Source organism: Phalacrocorax carbo, chromosome 3 (assembly GCF_963921805.1).
Source record: "Phalacrocorax carbo chromosome 3, bPhaCar2.1, whole genome shotgun sequence".
NCBI lineage: Eukaryota > Metazoa > Chordata > Aves > Suliformes > Phalacrocoracidae > Phalacrocorax > Phalacrocorax carbo.
In genome coordinates, this window is record NC_087515.1 from 120,960,303 (window position 1) to 120,982,546 (window position 22,244).

The window sequence follows — 22,244 nt, forward strand, 5'->3', positions numbered from 1 at the left end:
AGGTTTATCTAAAAATAAACAAAAAGGAAACAGAAATCTGTACTTCAGATTCTACACACAAGCTGTTCAAACAGTCAGATCTTAATAGTAGATTTAAGCGTGTCAACAGCAATGGCCTTGTTTTTTTTGCATGGTTAAAACTTGTCAGCAAATTCAGTCTTTTGAGTGATAAAAACAGTAAAAGACTTACAACAGACTGTCCTTGGTGTGTTGCAAAAAAGAAAAAACCTTACAGGAACAACAAGTATCTGTTGACCTGGGGTCAGCGTGGGAATCTCAGGTCACTGTTGTAGGATGAGAAGTTCTTGAGGAAAGAGCAAAATCCATTAAATCATTGCATTGCTTAACCATGCAGCGAAAGGTCAGAGGGAACAGACCTCTTCAGATTATATTTAGTAACTATGAAGATTTTGCTTGTAGTCGTCACTTTGCACCGCAGAGTATTTTGCTCGCGCTCGCCCTTCTCCCTGCTCCTCCTGTGAAAAATTTCCTCCGATCTAATCTGAAAGTGATCACATGCTCCTGAGCAATTTTTCCATTTTCCAGCAAACCAGACAAAATTATTCTAAAAGGAAAATTCTTTTGCTCTACATACGTTTAGGGACAGATGGGCAAAGCCAGATCCATTTTGGAGGATGCAGGGATGGGACAGTAGCAAATCAGTATGTGTTACGTCCAAATATTGAACTATCCTCTGGTGCACTCCTGTAAATCGAAGTGACTGTTGTTGCTGTTAAGGTTGGCTTTACACATATTTTTTGCTGGTGTTGACATCTACTGGATAAATTTGCTACTGGCAGGAGGAATACACTCTGTTTCAAAGAACAGGAGAGTGCTATCCCCATCCTCTCGAGAAGCTCACATTGCACAGCTCTGTCTTGCAGAGTCATATACCCTCGCTGCTCCCTCTTTTGCTGTTTTCTTTTTGTTGTGTTCTGTTTCCGAAATTGTCCTGTGAACAAAAATTGAATTTAAAGATAGTAAATTGCAAGCACATTTGGGCAGCAGACTGATGAAACGGCTGCAGTCTTTCTTTCATTGACTTGAATTTTTCTGTTTCGCCCAAGGCAGTAAAGGAAAATTAGTTTATTAGTTTCACTTCGGTCACTGGTGAATATCACCCCCCCTCACAAAAATAACACTTTAATTCTGCTTGATTTGAAATAATTGACCGATCAGGAATGAGGCATGTGAAGGGAGCTACCAGGACTGAATTACACTGTAGGCCTGGAAGATCAATTGTTTGGGAGGAGAGCTGAGACACTGCAGCCTTATATTACACCTGCCTGTTTATTACACTTGGCCTGAGGGGAAGGCAATGCACCATTCTGATCTGTTGCCTCGGAGAAGTACGGATGTAAAATGAATGCAAAATAAGGGAACAGCAAGTTATTTTTTTTACGTTAATACATTTTATATTGATATTGAGGGCATTTGAGTAAACTGAGCTTCTAGTTTATAGACGAGCATATGTGTTTTTCCTTCTTTCTATGCCAATATTCTTTGCTAAATGCAGTTTAATTTTTTTCTTTTTTGGTTTCTCAGTAATACTTGTACTGATTGACTGGTAGCAGTAGCACAAATACTTAGTAAAATTAGTCCCACTGGAAGATTACTCAGATGCTACAGCTCTTCTTCTTACTCCTCCTTCCTCCGCTCTTTCTGCCTGCTTTAATGATTTCATTTTAAGAAAAACGACCTGAGGCACAGCAGGAAGGAAAAAAAAAAAGTCACAAGAAAAAAAGCAACTGACGGACTTAGGCTTTGGCAAATCCATGGAACAGAAGTGAGGCCAGATGTTTGCTATACAGGCATTTGGCATGTATATAAGAATCTCGCTACAAGACTGCATATAGAGTTTTTGACAGCTTTGGCTGAACGAAAATGAATGATTGCTATTCAGGATAAAATGCAAACATTTTGGCCAGTGCTTGCAAATCTAGGAGTTTTAAAGTTGTATTCTTAACTAAATTCTTGGTGTTCTTAAATCCCTATTTAAGTAGGTGCTTACCAAATACGATTCAATTTCTTTCTGTAATTTTTAAAGGTTTTACATTGCCTAACATATCTTGAGAGGGATATGGTGAGTGGTTCATGGTTTTGAGAAATGGGCTGATTCTTATTTGATCATGTTATTTCTAAAGCAGCTAATTAAAAGCTTCAGACCTCTGGCCTAGAAAAGGTAGGTTGCTGATTTACTGCATTGAGCAAACAGTCTTCATTCGACAGTTGAAAAGATAAAACATGAGTCACTGGTGGCAATTTTAAGTGAGGGTGGTGGAAGAAGTGATAACAGGAATAGCTTTTAAGAGGCACAAGAGCGAGCTTAGACACAGTTAACTTTGATACTGGAGGTGGTATTAATTCATTAGGGTGGTGGCATTGTCCCTCTAATTCTTAAAGCATCACTTTTCAAAACAAAACAAATATAGCAAGGGGATTCTTATTCTCTTGAACCAACCAAAAATAAAATCAATCCATTTTAAGAAGCATGGTTAGGCCAGAGGTGACGAGCTGTGACTGCAGGCGGACAGATAACGTGGGCTCTGGCCAACTTCAGCGACGTGCACCAGGAAGGGAACACTGAGGTTTGAAAGCCCTGAGTGTCTGCCAGGTGAGCTAGAAGTCTGATATTTCCAGCCAGGAAAAGAGGCATCTGGTACTGGTGTACTGGTACTGGTGGTACTGGTGCCATGAAGCAAACAAATATCTTGAGGAAATATGCAGAGAAACTCCCCGCTCCAGACTGTTCACAACCTCTGAAGGTGCGGCAAGAATAGATGTGGCTCCTTAAATGAAGAGTGAGGTAGCTTTCGAGGGTATGTGAGAGGAGGTTAACAACAGTCCTGCGTTTAGGGCACCGGAAATTTGGGAAACTGGAGTTACTTCCCTTGGTGCAGGGATCTTGCATATTGTCTGGAAATTCAGTTCCTTATTGCAGAATCGGGATAACTGCACTTCCCTGCCTCAGAAAGTAGCGCGAAGTGAATCATGTTAAAACCTTGAAGGCACTTGGATGCATGTTGATATGGTCTGTGCTAGTCTAATGTTCAGCAGATTTAACGTTTCTTGGGTTTTTTTTCTGAGGCATTTTGCATCTAATAATCTCATAAGCTCTTTTTATATACCAGCTGTTTAGTGCCTGTTCCATGCTGCAAGTGTACATGTGGTCTTCATTTGGGGGAGTGATATATGTCTCCTTTTAAAAAAATGTCAGAAAACTCTGTGTGTTCAGAGGGCATCAGTCCTGGAAGAGAAAATTTACTACTTCCCCTGGTGCTAGCTGAAGCTTTTTAAATATGAACAGTGACAAGGGTCGGATGACCCAAAAATACCCTCGAAGAGGGAAATTCAAAGTACAGTTTCTTTATTATACAGTTTTGCAGTAATATGAGTGATCCAGGGAGCTTTTCCTGTAAAATAAGCTGCATTTAACCCTTTCATTGGCAGAGAGCTTTCTCCTCTAATAGTTTTGACTGATTGATCAGTCTTCCCCAAGGGCTGGAAAATTGAGAATGGCAGTAAATCAAAGGAAATTTCTCCTGCCATGTCCAAATGTAATTTGAAGACCTAGTCCCCTCCTCCTCCCTGCCACAAGAAACCAGCCCCAAAAGAGCCAAGATCCTGTTAATTAAATTTTGTGAGATTTAATTTGTGACATTTGGCAACACTGACAGTAGCTTATTCTACATTTCTGCTTTATTAACTATGAAGTCTTAGGCGAGATTAGGTATGTCAGGTGCTGGCAACCACTTAATGCATTTTGAGAAGATGGCCCATTTCCCCAGAAGAAATCCGGTCGTGCCCCTGCCTTCCCTCCTGTACCTCGCCCCGGCGGGCGTCTTTGGACCCCGGCCACCAGCTGACGTTCAGCCAGCCCCTGTGCCGGGAGCTGGCGTGCTGGCCACCGGCTCTGCCGCGTGAATCTTCCTGCACAAACTCTCCATGAACTGGCCTTTAACGTAGCAGCTTTTGGCATTTGGTTTTCTTTAGTTTGCTTTTCATGCTAATGAGATAATTTAATTAGGGAAGTCAGTGTTTTGGGCAGTGTTTTGCAAGCAGGAGTGTTACAGAGTAACGTCATGTTTTTCTCTCTCAACGTTTTTAGCAAGGCTGGGTTCCAGGTGGTGTCGGCTACCTGGGACCCTGTAGAGACACCTGAGAAAGTTATTATGCCTTTGTGTAAAGTTCTGGTGGAGTTTCATTTAGAAAACTGCTTGCAAAATTCCAGTCATGTTGCTGCAGAAGGACCTTGGAAAGCCCAAGAATCTGCAGTAAATGGCAGCTAGAATTGATTTTTGGGGATGGAGGGTAGAGGGGGTCGACTTCTGCTCTGAACTTTTCAGGGGGTGTTTGCAACAAGTCAAGAGGGAGAACCAGATCAAGCGGGAGGTCTTTCCGATAAAAACCTGAAGACAGAGGAACGGAGTTAGGAATTTTCTCCAGATCTATCCCAAACCAGTATATTTTGACATATTTTCTGTCAGTTTACAATTGACAGTAAGTGCATCTGAGGATGTGGATCAAGGCCTTTCAAAATAGTCCAAGACGCTTGGATGAGGGGGGGGCTTCCCCAGAAGGAAACCCCTGTGCCTGGTGTAAAACCCCATAACTTTGTGTATGTCCAGATTTGGCATGGAGCGGGGTTCAAGGAGGGACTGGTCATCATCTTGTGTTCCAACATGTGCTGGAACTTGTGGGTGTGTGAGCAGCAGGGCCACAGATGCCACTGGACCTCTGTGAATTTCTCTCACCCTACCAGTGCTCATGATCACTGAATTGCAGGATGTGTTATCTACTCCACTCAGGTTGTAAAGGAATTAGCATTTGAAAGCAAATAGCGAAATATAGAAAGTGATCACACCAAAGATAAATATCTAAGAAGCTTAGTAATAAAAAATAGACATACAGATATTTTAGTAACCCTGTATTTAGGAAGATCATATTCTCCCAACTTGGAAAGAAAGAAGCCAGACTGGTAAGGTAATGGTTCACTCCCATTGTGGCTGGTTTGGTTGTGGTTTTTTTTTTCAGTTGGATAGTCTAATTTGCCTTTTTACTTATCTAAAGAGAAGATTTCCATATCCGTTTTAAGTACTCAGAAATAGTAGGTGTACACATTTTTCTACCGTATTTTGAGACAGAGAAGCAAAAGTCTCATTTGTGCTTCTTGCATAGTGAACTCTATCCTGAGAAGACACTGGTGTGTTGCTGCTCTGATTTTTTCTTTTTTTGTATGTCCCAAAGCATTGCCTCCTTCAGCATATATTTGGAAAATTAAATCCTATATAATCTCTTAAATCTACTGCTCCTTTATGACTTACAGGGTTAGGCTTTGGGCTGTTTTTTCTTTTTTTTTTTTTTTTTTTTTTTTTGAAGATCTGATTGTAGCAAAGCAGCTCAAGTCTCTCTGCCTTGTCTTGGATTTTACAAGAGCTTTACAGCTGTTTACAAGACTAAATCATGGGTTTACAAAAGTAGACCTTGCTTGATAATGAAGTTGTTTCCTTGCCCCTCAAATATTTCTGGGTCTTATCTTTCTACACAGCTGCTTGTAGTTCAGCTTTACAGAATCTCTTGATTGGATTCCTACTGCCTTTGTCTGACAAAGAAGTCTTTCAATGAAGTCACCCAAATGGAAAAAAAGAAGTTAAGTAAAAATTGTGAAAATGGATTAGTCAGATCCATGTAGGCTTATAACAGTGATTCCGTATGTGTCTAAGAAAGTCTTTGTAGGTTATAAATAATGTTGAGCTCAAATAAAACGTTTTGTGTGTTACGCTTCTGAAGTGAAGGTAGCTCCTGAAGCTGCCAGGTCTACGGGTACCCTATTTTATTTGTAAGATTTTCTTAAAGCCACGTTTACATGTGTGTAATATGTGTGCATGTATGGCCTTACTATTGAGTTATATCCAGAATTTGTGATAACGTTGTTATATTTCAGTGTGATTTTGGTGCTGTATGCAAAAATTATGTCTTCAGTCCTCTGCCTCAGGAAGAGGTTGGTGTGCTGGTATGCTCTGACAAAACTGCAACCGGTAACATTTTCCCTGCAGCGTATATCTGAAATCATTCCAGCTTAGGTACTTAGACATCTTCTTCTTTATCAGATACAGTTCTTCATGCTGGATCTGATTACAGCAAATCTCTCTCTTCTTCCTCATCTTTTTTACGTGTGGATCTTATAAAATACTTAGGCTTTACATGCACTTACCTGCTTTTGAAGCTCTCTAATAGGCTATTTTATCAGTGCTTCCCTTCATCCAGTCTGAAAACATGTAAGGCTATTTAGCTGCTTATTTTAATGTTTCAGACTCTTCCTTTCTTCTTTTCTTCCATTTCCCTAATGGCCGTGTATCTACTTCCATTGCTCTGTCTCCCAACCTCTCTTGCCTATCATATTTCTCTAATGTTACTATTTAAACGGTAAATTTAGAAACATGTGCTTACCCAGGAAAAATTTAAATTAAAAGGTTGACCTTTATTTTTTAAGTCACTTAATGAAGTTGACTAATAGTCTAAGAAATCTGATTCTCTAGCTTCAGACTGGCTGAAAGCCTGTTTTTCCTTATATCTGTGAGGACAGGCATTTTAAGGAGACCTTGGCTAGATAAGCGTGGAGAGCAGGGAAAAAGCTGCTCTAAGGCTCGAGCCGGACTGTCATTTAGAGGAACATGAATAGGAAACATTTTTTCTGCAGAACAGTGAGTGTTTTGGGCTTGGGGGAAGAAGGGCTGTGTTTAACTGTATCGAGCATAAAATGAAATGTTAATCACTTAAGTTTAATAAATCTGCAGCAATGATCTGTTTGAACCTGGTAAGAGGCCTGTAGTTAGCATGCTGCTATCTCAAACGCCTCTGGTCTTTCTCATGCCTCTGTGTATGTGTGTGGAGGCTGTGGGAACAAGGAACAAATGAGCTTGCATTAAGAGATGTGAAAACCGAGTACCAGGAGGAAGGTGGTTTTAAACTAAGATGGTGGGAGGATTTCCAAATGGCCGAAGTGTTTTGGGTAAATTTGGAGGCTGGATGTAGTCATCTGTGTAGGTGCCCCACATTTTAGTCCCGAAGGCGCTCACATTTTGCAGAAAAACTTTCTCAAATTTTATTGTTGAGCAAGCTGTTTATATGAGACATTTCTAAAACTCCTGGTCGTAGAAAAAGTTATTTTCTCTAGCAGGGGTACTCTCACATTTTACTTTCCCTCAAGAGTGCTAGATGTAAAGTCATTTCTTTTTATGGTCTTTCTCACCTGCTGCGTTGCATATTTTGGCCTTGGAGGGCTAGGAGAGATACCTGTCACATTCCTCAGGAGGGCATTCAGTGTTGTTTCATTACTCTGTTGCTCTTCCCTGTTCTACCCTCCCAAGCCCATCTTGCTGTGAAAGTAAATTGTGGAGGAGAGGGTCGGGGGCATGTATAAGGCTCATGCCTCACCCCAGAGTACTTTGCATAACCCTTGCCTGAAACCCAGAGGGCTGTCTATGTCTTGGCATGATTTCTGCAACACATACACAGCGGTGTAGTCTTTGGGGGCTGAGATAGGCATTTTGTTTGCTTTGCCATATCACTAAATCTCATTTCAGATTTGTCATGGGATTTTTGTTTTCCTCTGGTTGCTCGATCTCTCTTCTTTAGCTTATAGCCTTTTCCACAGCTCTCCCTTAATACCAGTTTGATCTCCTTTTTGCTTTGAATTTATCAGTTCATCCAGTAGCAACTATGGGTTTCTCTTCTCCCTTCCCCCTTCCCTTCCCTTCCCTTCCCTTCCCTTCCCTTCCCTTCCCTTCCCTTCCCTTCCCTTCCCTTCCCTTCCCTTCCCTTCCCTTCCCTTCCCTTCCCTTCCCTTCCCTTCCCTTCCCTTCCCTTCCCTTCCCTTCCCTTCCCTTCCCTTCCCTTCCCTTCCCTTCCCTTCCCTTCCCTTCCCTCCCCTCCCCTCCCCTCCCCTCCCCTCCCCTCCCCTCCCCTCCCCTCCCCTCCCCTCCTCTCCTCTCCTCTCCTCTCCTCTCCTCTCCTCTCCTCTCCTCTCCTCTCTCTTCAGTAGGGTGGGGTTTTTTTCCCTCCCGTCTAAAGAGTTTTTGTTCCTTTCAGCTGCACAATAAAATCCTTTGATACTATGTGACAAAGAGGAACACACGTTTCCTTTCTAGTCGAGTGATTACGTCTTGAGTAGAGAGTGGGGGAAGGCCTGTCTCATTGACTTTACCACCTTCACAAGATAGTATGTCAGCTGAATTAGCTGTACAGAGTGACTTTAGCAGTAACAGCATGCAGTATGCCTCCTCATGGACTTCTATTCTGAGATACACAAATCATACTTTCTATTGCTGGCTATGTCTACATTGCAGCTTTATGGCTGTGATGCGGGGTAGGTGTATCGGAGATAGCTTTAGCCTTATCGGCTCAAGAACTGACTTCTAGACATGGCAGCAGGGAGCTTCGTGCTATCTGAATAATCGGCCCCAAAACTGAGGTTGGTAGATCTATAGTTAGCCGAGGCTGAGCTGGGACGGTGACTTCAGTGCAGACAGCACTGGGACTTCCCCAGGTCTGAAAAATGAGGTAAAAACCTTCTTTCTCTTCCTTAGTGCTGTTTAGAGGGACTTAAAGCTATTTAAGAGAAAAATGTGTGCATATGAATGTTGAGGAAAACTTCCCATAAAAAGGGAAAATATATGAATTATTGGTAAATATTTATATTGGTATTTTGATTGTTCACCTTCTCCCCGTCTCCCCAACAGAAAGGTAGTTTTTTTGTCTATTCTTTCAAAAAGAAAAAATCCCAAAGAATCCATGTATGGAAAATTTTAGCCCAAAATTGGGTATTTTGGAACCGGTAATGGCTGGGTGAGGATGAAAATGCTCCTACATCTTTGATTACAGTCACTGCTGTCCTGCTTGCTGTTCGTGTGTGGTTTCCACTGGCCTCCGTCACTGCCGTTTCTCAAGATGGTTTATGTTGCCCCGTGTCAAGTTCAGTGCAGAGGAATGTGATGATTGTGCTTGGCTTGGGACACGCTTTGTTGAAGTTTTTTTTATGAGTAGAACATACATTTAAAGCATTATTATTATGATTACGATCCTTGACAAAAATAGTCTAGACAAAGCATAAACCCTGGATCCAAAAATATATTTAAAAATTAGCTAGCCTGTTCACAAACCATTTCTTACCTCACCCAGCAGCTATTTATGAGAACATTTTATATAGTTTCTAATTTTAAACAATTAATAGCAAGCGCTAGCAGCTGAGTACTCATTTATTAGATAGTTATCCCCTCCGGTTTTTCTGCACATCTTGTTGCTGCCACATATCTTTGTACCCAGCCAAAAATGACATGTTGAAACAAGCAGTGTATATTTAATGCGATGCATAGGAAAATATGTGACGTTCAGCCCTGGCTTTTAATTTTTATTGGAAATATCGTGAAATACAGTAGCTGGACAAAGAAGTGAATTTGCTCATGAAGAGTGGTGGGTTTTAAGTAAACTTCTTAATGTGTGGCTTAGTCACAGGCTTTTCTCCTGCTTGTTATTGACGTAATTGCCTGTCAGTCTCATCTGATAGTAGAATTGCTGGGGGCACGGTGTCTTGGATCGTGTGGCAAAAACTGCTGGCTACTGACTTAGGTGCATGTGTGCCTCTGCTCTCCGCTGAATTAAATGTCAGATATACTCAAGCGTGCGGGTGGGTGGAGGATATGTGATTTGGTTCTCTCTAGTTGCCTTGTCAAGTAGTACACTAATACAGCTAATGGAGATCCTCGAGCTCGGAAGGAGAAGGGCGGTTGCTTGGCCGCCACCATCCAGACAGTCAAAAGAGATAGCTTCATACAGTGATGGAGACCATGTGGATTTAAAAAGAAACTTTTCCAAAGGCAAGGAATAATAAAAGATATTTTGAAATAGTAGCTTGCAGTTTACGGTCTCCCTTTTTGCCTGGCTTTGCAAAAGGTTTATAAAACAAAAGGAAGGGGGTTTATACCGTAAAATTTCTAACCTTTAAAGACATTGTCTTTAGGTACTGATTTTATTCTGAGATGGTTGCCACTAGAGGAAAAAACTTGCTTTCTTCGCCTCTACTGAACCAAAAGTTTCTGTTTTCACTACAGAATCTTCTGCAGCACTTGTGTCTGGTTTTTGCCGTGTTCGGTGTATCGCTGTCATTTCCACGTGGTCTTCTAGAAAACATGAAATGAGTTTTCTGAATTAAAGTGTCAGATGGCCACAAAAATACAAGAAGGAAGAATCTAAGTAAATGTTAGTGAATCCTCAACCCTCAAATCATCAAGTGAAGTCTTGCATCAAATCCTACCAGAGGAAAAATAGCTGGCTCTGGGTTTAGAGGAATGTTAATTTTGTGCTCGGCATCGGCAGCATTGCTCTTTGGTCCCCGATACGCACGCTCACTGGAGGTGCTCACTCCTGCAGAGAGCCAACGTAACCATCGCAAATGCAGATTCTTGGGAGATCTGGTTCAGTTTTTGTTGAAGATAATGATGGTGGGAGGGATTGTGGGGGGGTTTTAATAGACATTTAGATTATTGAGTTTTTCACTGAGGAAGAGTTTTCTTGATCTCAAGCTAGTAGCTCTCTGGTGAACCAGGTGAACCTTTAATTATTTAGTCATAGCAGTTGGGTTTGTTTGCCTTTTTTCTTTTAATAATTTCTACCAGGTGAATAACTACCATTGTTGATAGGCGCACTGTTTTATGCCACTTCTAAGTGATATCTCGCTTAAGTAGTTTCTTATCTTTAAAATTCTGGGTGAGTTTGGTTCCAGCTCCCCCCACAGCCATTATAAGCAGATGTTTTTACTGTCCATTTTTGTAGCTAAGAATTTGTGAAACAAAATTGCTTCAACTGACCTGATGTTATTATTGCAAAGAACTTACTGGATCTTGTGATGCAAATAAAATAAATCAGATGCTGCAGTGACCTAGATACTCATTACTTATTTATGGGAATAAATATATTTAGCATTTATGTATACTGTTCTTCAATTCCAAGTGCTGTAAACTTTCACTTACTCTGAACTCTGCTGGGAAAATAGCATTATTGCCACCATTCTGCAGGTTAGGAGACCTTGGCAGAAAGACTTAAGTAACTGCTCTAGGCTGTGTAACATACAATTATCAGAACTAGGATTAGATGTTGAGCGTCTTGACTCCCAGCATTGTGTTCAGATGTCTTGCTCCTGGCAGATAAAATCTACCAATAACAAAAGACTGAGGAGGTAAGTAACGATAAGGACAGGATGATCACACAAAGCAACTTGGTCATTTGGTCATCTTAGGTATAGTAAGCGTTTTAAGTCTAGCCAGAAGCACGGGAGGAGGCAGGACATGTTGGCCTGCCCTGGAGACCAGCCGCGCTGCCGAGAGCTCAGGCATCACAGGGTGAAGCATTGCTATAGGAGCTTCCAGTGAGGAGGTTGAGAAAAAAGGGGGGAAGGGGGCTGCGTAAAGCTCTGTTTGGCTTTGAAAATAGAGAAGTAATGCATAGGCTTAGCAGGTAGATTTTTCTCCCTCTTATCTTTAGGATTAATATTTGGTCACACATCAGGTGCAGAAAAAAGCTACAGAAATGATCTGAAGACTATTGAGAAAACTGCAAGACAGAGCTGTTGGAAACATTCTCCTGCTATCAGAAGATCTGAATGTTGATTTTCCTCTAACTTAGCTTTTCATGATTTGTCTACTGTTGCGTATTGTTCTGCTGGAGAGTTTGGGCAGAAGGTGTTTCCTCAGGTCTGAGGGATTAGTCCCTCCACCGCATGCCTGTAGTTTTCCAAGCTCTCTCATTTGTGTTCTAGGTTAACATTCACTACAACACTGCTGTCTTCCTCCTGACATTTATCTGGGAAAAGGGGAGAAAGAGTGCTCTCCTAAAGCAGAGGACTTGCCCCGATGATTATAGAGTAGAATTGCTGTGCTGGGACCTTATTTCTAACACCTCTTTGGTTTTAATCTTTCAGGCAAGCTCTCAAGTTCCCTTTGAGAAGAAGCTGCCCTCCATCGAAATGTCACGGCACCACAGCCGGTTTGAAAGAGATTATCGGGCCGGGTGGGATCGCCGGGATTGGAGCTCCAACGGCAATCACGTCAGCAGCACCAACTGCAGCAGTGCCGTGAGCACCAACAGCAACAACCGCCCCGGGCTGCTGCCCCTGCCCATCGTCCCCTCCCGGCTCCCCACCCCGGCCACCGCTGCTTGCACCACCGTCAACAGCGATGTGATCACGAGCCTGGTGGCCAACTCGTCTCCAGCTTCAACTACCAAAGTAAGAATTTAGGGTTTTTTCCTGGGTTTGGTGTGTTGAAGAGACGTTAGAGGTGGAGCTTCATCTGTCCCTTTGCAAAATCTTTGTTCATGGTATAGGCAAGAGGAGGAAGAAGACATTTCTATGGACAGCCTAGGTCTTTTTTATTCTTTTGTGTGTTTGGCATACGCCAGAGTAGGTCGTTCTTGCTCCAAGACTGAGGGTTCCCATGCTCCTGAGAGGCTCAAGCAGAGCAAATGCTTCTTTCCTTTCAGCACTGCCTACATTTGGGCTTTCTGTTGCTCTCCCTGGAATGTGTGATTCCCACTTTTCCTTTTGGGAATGCTTTTCTTGTCTGTTGACCAAGGCAGAGCTGTGGTTGACAACAAGTGGATGTGGTTTTCATCCAGAGGGAGTGCAAAGTGACCAAAGGGCATAATTTTGGCTGAATAGTGTTTTTACTTCTCTTTAGTTGGTACTTTCCTGTAAGGTTTTCAAAGCCTCGTTCTTAGTGCAGGTTGGAGTGTAACAGTGGGATTGCTATAACCAGGCTCTCTCATTTGTACAGAAATGCGCACTAAGAAGTAAGAAAATGTTAAGCGGCAAAGAACTGAAATCACTAGTAAACCATTGGGCTTTTTTGTTCTAATATATAATTGGAGGGAAGAGGGTGACTTTCCCTTGTTTTTTTAAACTTGTTCTTTTAAAATGTGCAAAGTACAAGTTGTTATTCCAGTGGAAAGTTGGGGTTTCTTTCTGCATGCAAATTCAGGTAGAACAGCTGGGGAGTAGAAAACCCTGGCAAATTGTAAAGGTGACCACAGCATTAGGAAAGTGAGCCAGAAGCACTGCTGGTTTTCTTTTTATGATATTTAACAATTTCTTTCAACTTGGTTTCATTTTAATAACTGAAAGTGCCAAATACAGCAGACGCAGACAGGGGGAAAGGAGACAATAAAGTTATTTAAAGTAAGCCAAGAGCAAGCTGAAATTTTACTGCAGTACCATTATTATATTGATTTTTTTTTTTTCACACAGTAGAAAAACAAGGTCAATGCTGCAGAAGGAAACATTAGGCCGAAGTTTACAGAGTGATTGGTTTTAAAAATTTTCCATGGCATCTTCAAATTATTTTCATTTGAAAGAGGCCAATCGGATTCTGATCAAAATTTCGAGTTCTCCAGATGCTATCCACAGATAGATGCATTTCAATCATGCTTTGTCTGGAGAAGATTGAGGCAATTTTGGAGCCAAAGCAGTCATTTCATTTATCATGACCTTTGTTCCTGGGTCTACTTAGCGTCCAACGATTGTCTGGAGCTGATCAGCCCTTCTCCCAGATGTTCAAAACCATTTTGAAGCATAGCAGTGCCAGTAAACCATGTGTTTACTGGGGGAGAGGAGGCAGGAACAGCAAGTTAAATGCCTTTTGATCATATGCTCAATGTGAACTGTCTTCTAAATTACCTTATTAGACAATTTTCTGATGACTTTCATTAGGAAGAATGTTTTGGCATGAATAGATCAAAAGCAGTAAATAGACAAGAATGGAGGTAACATGGGACACTTTTTATTCTGAGAACTGTTAATCAGCTGTGTAATCTCCCATAAAATAAATGTGTAAAAATGCATGCAGTCTTTGCCCCAGCCTCTTCTGCTGAGAATCAGCTAAACAGCTCTAAAAGTTCAAAATTGCATGTACTAAAGAGGAAAAAACTTTGGAATAGAAGCGGGGTAGGTAGGATGAACAGAGACGTAAGGGTACGGTGCCTAGCAAGCTTCCAACTAATGATGTGGAACCGTGTCAGAAAAAAACATCAGGTGCTCATACATACTTATGTTCGCCCTGCCTGACTCTGTCTCTCTCCTTCACACACAGCAGATTTTCACTTGTGGCTAGCAACGGAACCAGGCAGTGCCTTTCCCTTGTAGAATCCATCTATTGGTTAGGCATAAAAAAATTGATCTGTATAATGAGGAAGTCACAAGTCAGAAGGATGATATGGCTGCTTGGTTTATTTTAAAAAACAGGAATTTGCCGAGTTGCCTTGAGCTGTGGAAAGTTCGCAGTCTACCCTCTGCAGCCTTTTTGTGAGCATGTTTACAGGGTGCCAGCTCGCGGGGGGCAGGTGTCATCTTAAGCTGAATTTCTTATTTCTGTTTTGTGGTCGGGAGCGGGATGTTTGATGCTGCTCTTCTGGAGTCTGAACCTTCCCCAACATTATGGCAGATGTCATTAAACTCAGAGGCAAGGGGGTACCCCACACACGAGGTGACATGGTGAATAAAGGAAGTAATCATGGTGTTATGGAGCAAGAAGATTGAGAACCTGGTTCTCCTTGAGCGATAGTCCGAGGATATGGGTACAGCCAGCGATGTTCCTCCAGGCTGAGGACAGAAAGGACTCTGTCGTACAGTTACCATTTTTGACTTTAGCAAATCTTCCTGAGCTGGTTTGAAGATCTCAAAGCATAAAGCATAGAGGCCAGCCATCCACCTCCCTTCGTTTGTGTTCCTACTAATTAATTATTCTCCCAGTTAAAAGTTTGTTTCTTTTTTTTTTTTTGTAAACTGTTTAGTCTGTCTTCAGACTTTTGGTCCTTGGTTCCTCTAGTTGCCTGCTGTTTACCAGTTTTAGTAGCCTCCAAAAAGCTGTGTATCTTTTACATCCTCTCCATTCTTCATTTGCCTTTGAAAATACAGCTACCAAAACCGTATGCATCCTTTGAGCAGCAGACTCGCCATTTATCACCTTGCATGGCAATAAAGCTGCTCCCTTCCTCAGTTCCCCTGTCTGCACAGCTAATAATTGCTCCAGACTTCTTTTGCCAAAGTGCTAAGTCAACAGTTATTAAAAATAGGTATACATGCCATCGTCCTCCACTACGTGCTGTCAGAGTCATAATCTTGTCAAAGACTGAAATGAAGTCTATTTGACGAGATCTGTCTTCCGGATACCTGTATTGGCAGACATTGCTCATACCCCTCTCCTGCAGCTCCTAATTAACTGAATCCTGAAGTGACAAATTCAAAATGGAGGAAGAATCTTCTTTTCCCTCTCACATGTAACTGGACTGTGAAACTTGCTGTGTTGGTGATGGAACTGGCCAGAGAATTCACAGATAAATGGTTTTAAGGACTGCTAGACTACCTAATCTGGCTGAACCACTTGGTCTTTAAATTATTATGTAAATGTATGTAAGATAAAAGACTTCACCCCGAGTTATGTGCTATGAACAGAAAAAGCATTGGAAGGGAGAGAAAAAATTGATCAAATTAACTGGTTGGAGAGGGGTGAAACCATTTTCACAGGGAAGCTTAAGATATATAACACCAGCTAGGAGGGGGCTGGGTTTGGTGTGTGTTTTTATGCTTCTGGAAGAGCATTTTACATCTTTCTGTGGAGGGCTTTAGAGGATTTTATTGCAAATTATTAATGTGTAGGAGAACTTTAGAACTAATTATACTTTGCAGACCTTTGAAATTTATTCTCAAAGCGTACCTGTAACCTTCTTAGTACAGATGCTTTGGTACAAATCACACTTAGTGGATCTGCCACATGTAAGTGGTTACGGATGTTTGGTCTGAGTTATTTAAACAAAAACCCTGTATTTTCCTGAGCTTTGTCTTTTGCTGAACAAAATGATGACGATACTTTGCACTGCCATAACCCATTTCATCAGAGGCTGCCAGAAGACATCAGAAAAACTATTCAAACCTCAACAACCTGTAAGAAATAGTTTAAGGTTGCACTCCCAGTATACCAACAGGGAAACTGAGGCACTCAGAGGTAGTGATTATTGGTTATTCTGCTCATTCTGTGTCACTGTGAGCAAAGTTACAGCTCTTTTAGTCAATTCGGCTTCTCTGTCCCACTGCTGTATCCAAAGCGATGGGCCACAGACCAGCACCAAGTCAGCGCAGTTTGAAGGGATGAGTCCTTTGCTGGAGGTACTTCCTCAACGCCTTGAACGCCTGAAGGAGTCGATAGGAGAGTGCAGTTCCCGCCATTAAGCTGCTGCGTTCGGCTCAATTTGTCACACTCTGAGCCCAGTCATGTATGATGATTGAGCTCCGGTTTGGGTTTGCCTGCGTGCAGTGGTTTTTTTTTTCCCCTGCCGTGAGGTTATTTGTTGGTAGGAGGAAGCTATCAAAGAAATCCATATAAGACTGCAGCACTGCTTAAGATATTGGCAACAAAGCAGTCTAAAATTCATTTAAGGATGCTGCACACCATTCCAGCTATGTTTTCTGTTCATCTCAGCAGCACCTTCATTCTTCGTTGCTTTTCCGAATTACTTTGCGAGTTACTTGTACAATTTTCTCCATCAAAGCTCCTGTATCACAGCTTCAATTTAGAAGTGTTGTCATGGGCTGTAATTTGAAATTTTATTACCAAGAGATTTTTTGGTTATAGAACATTTACTTTTATCATCTCTATATTATTTTTAAATGCCTGAAAAGATTGATACATCAACAGGATCTGTGCAACACCAGGCAAGATCTGATTTTTTTTTCAACCTTAATTTTAAAAACCCTTTGCTTGGAACATAAATTGATTCTTAAGCCCCCACACACTTAATGATTTGTTATTCTCAAGGTTAAACCTATGACAAATTTTATAAAAATGCCAGTCTTCAGTTTTGATAAGATTTTCTTTAGCTGAGCTCAGGGATAAGTGTATAGTTTTAAGTCTTTAAATAGCATAACTGAGATGTGATCCTGGCCTCCTGTACTTACAGTACTCTGGCAGCATTTAAGACTTGTGTGTTGTTGCTACTGTAGTTTTGATCCCACTGTGGTTAGCCACAGTTATGGTGCGGGACAGAAGACAGAGGTGGTGAAGCATTTGCTAACCTCTCTGGAAAGGCAGGCAGGGGTTGCAGGGGAAAAAATCATCCCTGCTATCTTTGTGCATCACTGCAACTAAATAGCATTAAAAAAATGCATGGGGAGGGAAGAAAATTCTTACGTTAAAGGAAAAACAAGTCAGTGTGGCTGAGGAATGCATGGTAAAAAGGAATAAAGTGGAACAGCACAGAAGAAAAATGTGATATGCTTCTCTCCTTTAAGGTCCAAAAAAATTTAGTTCCCTCAACAGCAGTCTGTCATATGCAGATGATTTGCTGTACGTTGCAGAATTTGTGTTGTCTGTTCCCTTTCTCTTGCTTCTGAGGTGATGATTTGCTAAGCTGGTGTATGGCTTCCACAAATATTTAAAATATTGATTAAGCAGAGGAAAAATAAACACGAATTGTTTTTCAAGTTGCGCCTTATGTTGTACATGACTAATTACATACAACAATTTGCTCTGCAACGGTAACTGAAATTTATGTACTCTTTTTATTATAAAACATAAGAGGCTTGCATAAAGAGAGATTATAAATATTGGAATACAACAGTTGCTAGAAAACAGTCAAAACATGCAGTGAGGAAGTATATAGGATTTGCTCTTCCAGCTTCTCCATGCAAAGCTCCTCTTCCACTCCCCTGAGGGTTTGTATTGATAGTTGGCGTGTTCGGTCCCCATTTCAGATAGTAGCTTGTCGGTTCTTTGATCTGGACACAACGTAGCAGTCCAGCCCAAGTGCAATAATGGCAAAAGCTGTGTTAAAGATCCTCCTGATTCTTTTGGCAAATTACTGTGATGATAAGTGAGGCTTTGGTTGCTGGATGTCAAGTAGTGCAACTGATTTTTTTTCCAGGAGCATATTTTTACCTATGGATAAATTTTTAAAATAGGGTAATATCCAGGTTCATTGGTAAATGTGATGCAAGCCCATTCCCACCTGTGCAGAGACTTCTGGTATATATGAAGCTCTAATTAGGGCAGAATATTACTTGAATGTATGGGAAATCAGAGCAATGCCTAGAGTATATAACACTCAACGCTTTGTAACAGAAGACAAGGACAGATTTTCTCTGGCACCCAAATCACGTTCTCCTGGTTCTCTAGGATCTAGGTTTGAAAGCTCAATAAGTTTTGCAGTTTACCTTTTGGGGTGACACACCATTTAACTGGTGTGCAGCTTCCAGACTGTGCCTTCTGTAAGTAGTCTGCAAGCAAGAAAAGACAGCCAAAGTGTATGAGGTTGGCAATGACATGCCATTGCACCAGCCCAGCTAGGGTGAGACCATCACAGCTCACCACGAAAAAATATCATTATAGTATCCTCCTGGTATTTTGAGAGTTGCTTTTGAGGAATGGACAGAGTTTATACCAGGAATGAGAGGAGAAAACACAGAGATTTGATTGTTAATACCCAGGAGACTTTTCTTCTTTTTGCTTGTTGCAAATTGACCAAAAATCTCTGTAAATTGAACTCAGCAATGACTTCTGCTGAAGTAATCATCTTAAGCTGCTATGAAGGCATCACAGCTACTGGGAGGTAATTATGCCACCAAGGGACAAAAGAGCAAAGTGAGATCAGTGGTGGGTTCCAAAACTGCCGTGTTGAGGGCCTTGAAGTAGAGGAACCAATTCTTCCCTTTGAAGAAACTGGAGGGACACCTTGGGCAGTTTTCAGGCTCCTCTGTAGAAGGCTATTCTTAACGACCTCTGGCTCTAGAGATGGCTTAAATTCTGCTGATGATCTGTCACTTCCTTTTACCGTCTAAATTTCTTAGATGCGTTTTTACATATTTTTAATAGTGGAGAAATTGGACCACGCAAAATGTGGTTTTAGTTTGTCAACTTTTGCGGATACTTTATTGGACTGAAATTGGTCTGAAAGCCCTGGCATGCTAATTAATCTGTAAAGTCATAAAAAAGCTGCTTGGATTTTTTGACTCGCAATATGTTTATCATCTGTTGAAAGAGCTCAGAGGTCTGGCCAGTTTCTAGGCCCAGTTCCATTTGAAGATGAAAGGCAGCATTTTTGAAGCACTAATTGATATAGCCAAGTACTTACAAGGTCACAAACATGACAGCTTTGGATGAAGGAAAAGGGGTATTTCTAGGCTTTGGCACTTTGATCAAAAAGTATCTTGACTTCCAAAAGGCATAAATATTAGTAATAACAGTAACCTAAACAAAACGTATGTTGGCCAGGATTTAAGTGCTTGATTCTTTGAAATGCTTTAGAGTTATTTTTATTTTCTTACTTCTTTCTTATCGTTACTTCATTTTCACATGTATTAATTGCAGATGATCCATTAAAAAGGCAGCAGTATATATACTTCTGCAGTTCAGGAGGCATGGGTGTTTCATTAGAGAACTTGTCCCAGCCTCCTGTCAGGCTAAAATAAGGCTGCCTGAGAGCTCCCCTGCCTATGATGTGATGCTGATTACTAGAGGTTTTATCTTCAAGGAGCAGTACTTCTGAGGGAGGGCAGGTTATCTGAGTTGTAGATGCATAAAATCCTTAGGTTGGTTGCTGTCATTTAGGAACGTGTTGCTATTGTCACCACCAAACGTAGCTACAAAAAAAATGTACGAGGAATCACTTGGCGGTTTCCTGTTATTTTGCTGTCAATGCCTAACTTCACCAGGTTGGCCCTGGAAATTATTTTCAAGAAAGCTGATCCTTTCTCAACTAGGTAATTTCTGATTTTGGTATTGCATGAACAGGGTAATGTCAGAAAAATTATTGAGGGAGAGGATGAGTGGATTAACATATATGACAGGTACAAGGAGCCTGATGCAAACAGTTCGTAGAAGGCTGCAGAAGCAGTTGGGTGGGAAGTCTCCATACCATGATTTTTGTTATAAGTAACAGGAAAACAGTGGTCATTTTTAAAAACACAATTTTAATGCATATCAGAAGGAAACTAAATTGTTTGCCAAACAGATAATGTTTTTTTGATGGCATTGGTTTCTTCAAATTGCTGATTGATTTGCAGCTTTCAATTTAGTAGTTGCTTGCAAAACAAATGAACCAAATGAATAAAAAGAAAGAAAGAAATAGAAGTGAGCCAAGCTTCACCTCTCCCTGAGATTTCTGTGGGCCTTGAGTTCCTTCTTGATGCAGCAGTTGTCTATGAAGCTGATTGATAGACATAAAAATAAATTTGGCCCTGGGAGTGATAAACAGTGCATTAAACTCTGCTCTCTGGCTTCTTGTACTGCTGAATGTTGCACCTGCAAACACTGGGCACAGGCTGATGTGCTCTGGGCATACCGGGAAGCTCTGATCAGCCAGAGCTGACACTCCAAATTGACATTAAAGTAGCACCACCGCTCTGACTACAATCCTGAAAATTCTCTTGAGAAAGCGCCCAGACCTTTAAGAGGAGCACAGGATCTTGTGACTTGATGGCATGAAACACAGGCAGCCTGGGCTGTTTTGACGGAGGATTGCTCTGCCAATGCCACAGAAGTAATGCCAGGAGTCACGTTACATCAGTGATGATGAACTGTGCTCCATCCCATCAGAACAGTGCACTCAAGGTGCAGATAGCTTCTGCATAAATGGAAATACAGTGACTCACCATCTTCTGAGTGGGCAAAACACAGGCTTATTGTCAATGCCTGCAAAGTACTGTAGGGGAGACCACGAAAGGAATTCCTCACCCTTTTCCCGACTCCGGTTTTGCTCTCTGGAAGCAGTTCTGATGGAGATTTATAACTGACCATTACTTTTCAGAGTAGCACATAGAATAAGAATAAACTTGCAGGTACCCAAGTTATATTGCCGGGCTTTCTCTTGGAATTTGAAGTATTACTAAACGTCCAAATGTTGGTTAACTGCTGTAACACTCTGTTCTTGGGTGAAATAGGCACTTCCCAGCACACAAAATGCACATTTTACTTTGTTTTAGAGGAACTGGCTATTCCGAATTCTCCCAGAAGTCAGCCTGCCTCTTCTGTTTTCGGTTGTTCTCTGCTCCTGTCAAGCTGAAACGTATGTGGTTGTTACCCACTACAATTTAACGTCACCAAACTGGTTCACTTTGGAAAACAAAGCTTGTAGAAGTACTGCAGAGAAATATATGCTGTCTGCAAAATGGTGTTTGTGTGCAAAGTGATATGCACCCACCGTATAAATAATGAATAATAACTAGTAATAAATTCTTCATACGATAGCGTTATTTCGTACTGTTTATGATCCCAGGTCTTTTATGGTAATCCTGAAACAAAGCACTGAGAAGTATGTGAATAATATTTACTACTGCTAAGTTGTTGCACAAACATGTCAAGAAAAAGAAGCTTTTTTGGCTGTGTAATTTGAATGTTTAAGATCATATACTGTTTATATGATAATATTATATACACTTAAAGTTATCCTTTCATCACAAAGTTACACAAAGTGTTATACAAAGTCCATGCATTCAAAACCACTGAAGTAATGCATCAAGGTACATTTGTCAGCCAGCAAATGGAATACTCCCAAAGAGTGATGCTGGACATAATTTGACCACGTTCCCCTGCAAATCCATATTCTTTTTCAGAAATGCTGGTCTTTGTAAGAGAAGCTGTGTTGTACAAGACCCTGCAGAAGGATCCAGTAGTTAGTTCATCAGTGACAACCTACTGGTGGCACAGGTATTGCTTAGCCAGTGTACAAGAGCCAAGCAGGCATGGCTGAAGGTCATCCTACCTGAACACGGAAGTCCTGAGCAAGCTGAAGTGAACAAAGGAGGTGTATGGGAACAGTGAGAATCACAGAATCGCAGAACGGTTGAGGTTGCACAGGACCTCTGGAGGTCATCGGATCCAACTCTCCTGCTCAAACAGGGCCACCTACAGCCAGTTGCCCAGCCAGGACCATGTCCAGGTGGATTTTTAGTATCTTGAAGGTGGGAGACTCCACAACCTCTCTGGGCAACCTGTGCCAGTGCTCAGTGACCCTCACAGTAAAACAGTGTTCCCTGATGTTCAGAGGGGACATCCTGTGTTTCAGATTGTGCCCCCTGCCTTTGCCCTCTTGCCACTGGGCACCACTGAAAACAGCCTGGCTCCATCTTCTTTGCACCTTCCTTGCAGGTATTTATATACACTGATGAGATTCCCCTGACCCTTCTCTTCTCCAGGCTGAACAGTCCC

The 22,244-nt window shown here is 41.5% G+C and overlaps 1 protein-coding gene across 5 annotated transcripts in view; it reads left to right on the forward strand.

Moving 5' to 3' along the window:
* Positions 1 to 22,244, forward strand: part of KLHL29 (kelch like family member 29) — a 415,004-nt gene that overhangs the window by 143,985 nt on the left and 248,775 nt on the right. For all 5 annotated transcript variants that reach the window (XM_064448128.1, XM_064448133.1, XM_064448132.1 and 2 more), the window contains exon 3: positions 11,975 to 12,280. In XM_064448128.1, coding sequence (XP_064304198.1) covers positions 12,020 to 12,280 — 261 coding nt within the window. In that variant the 5' untranslated portion in view covers positions 11,975 to 12,019. The remainder of the gene's footprint in view (positions 1 to 11,974; positions 12,281 to 22,244) is intronic.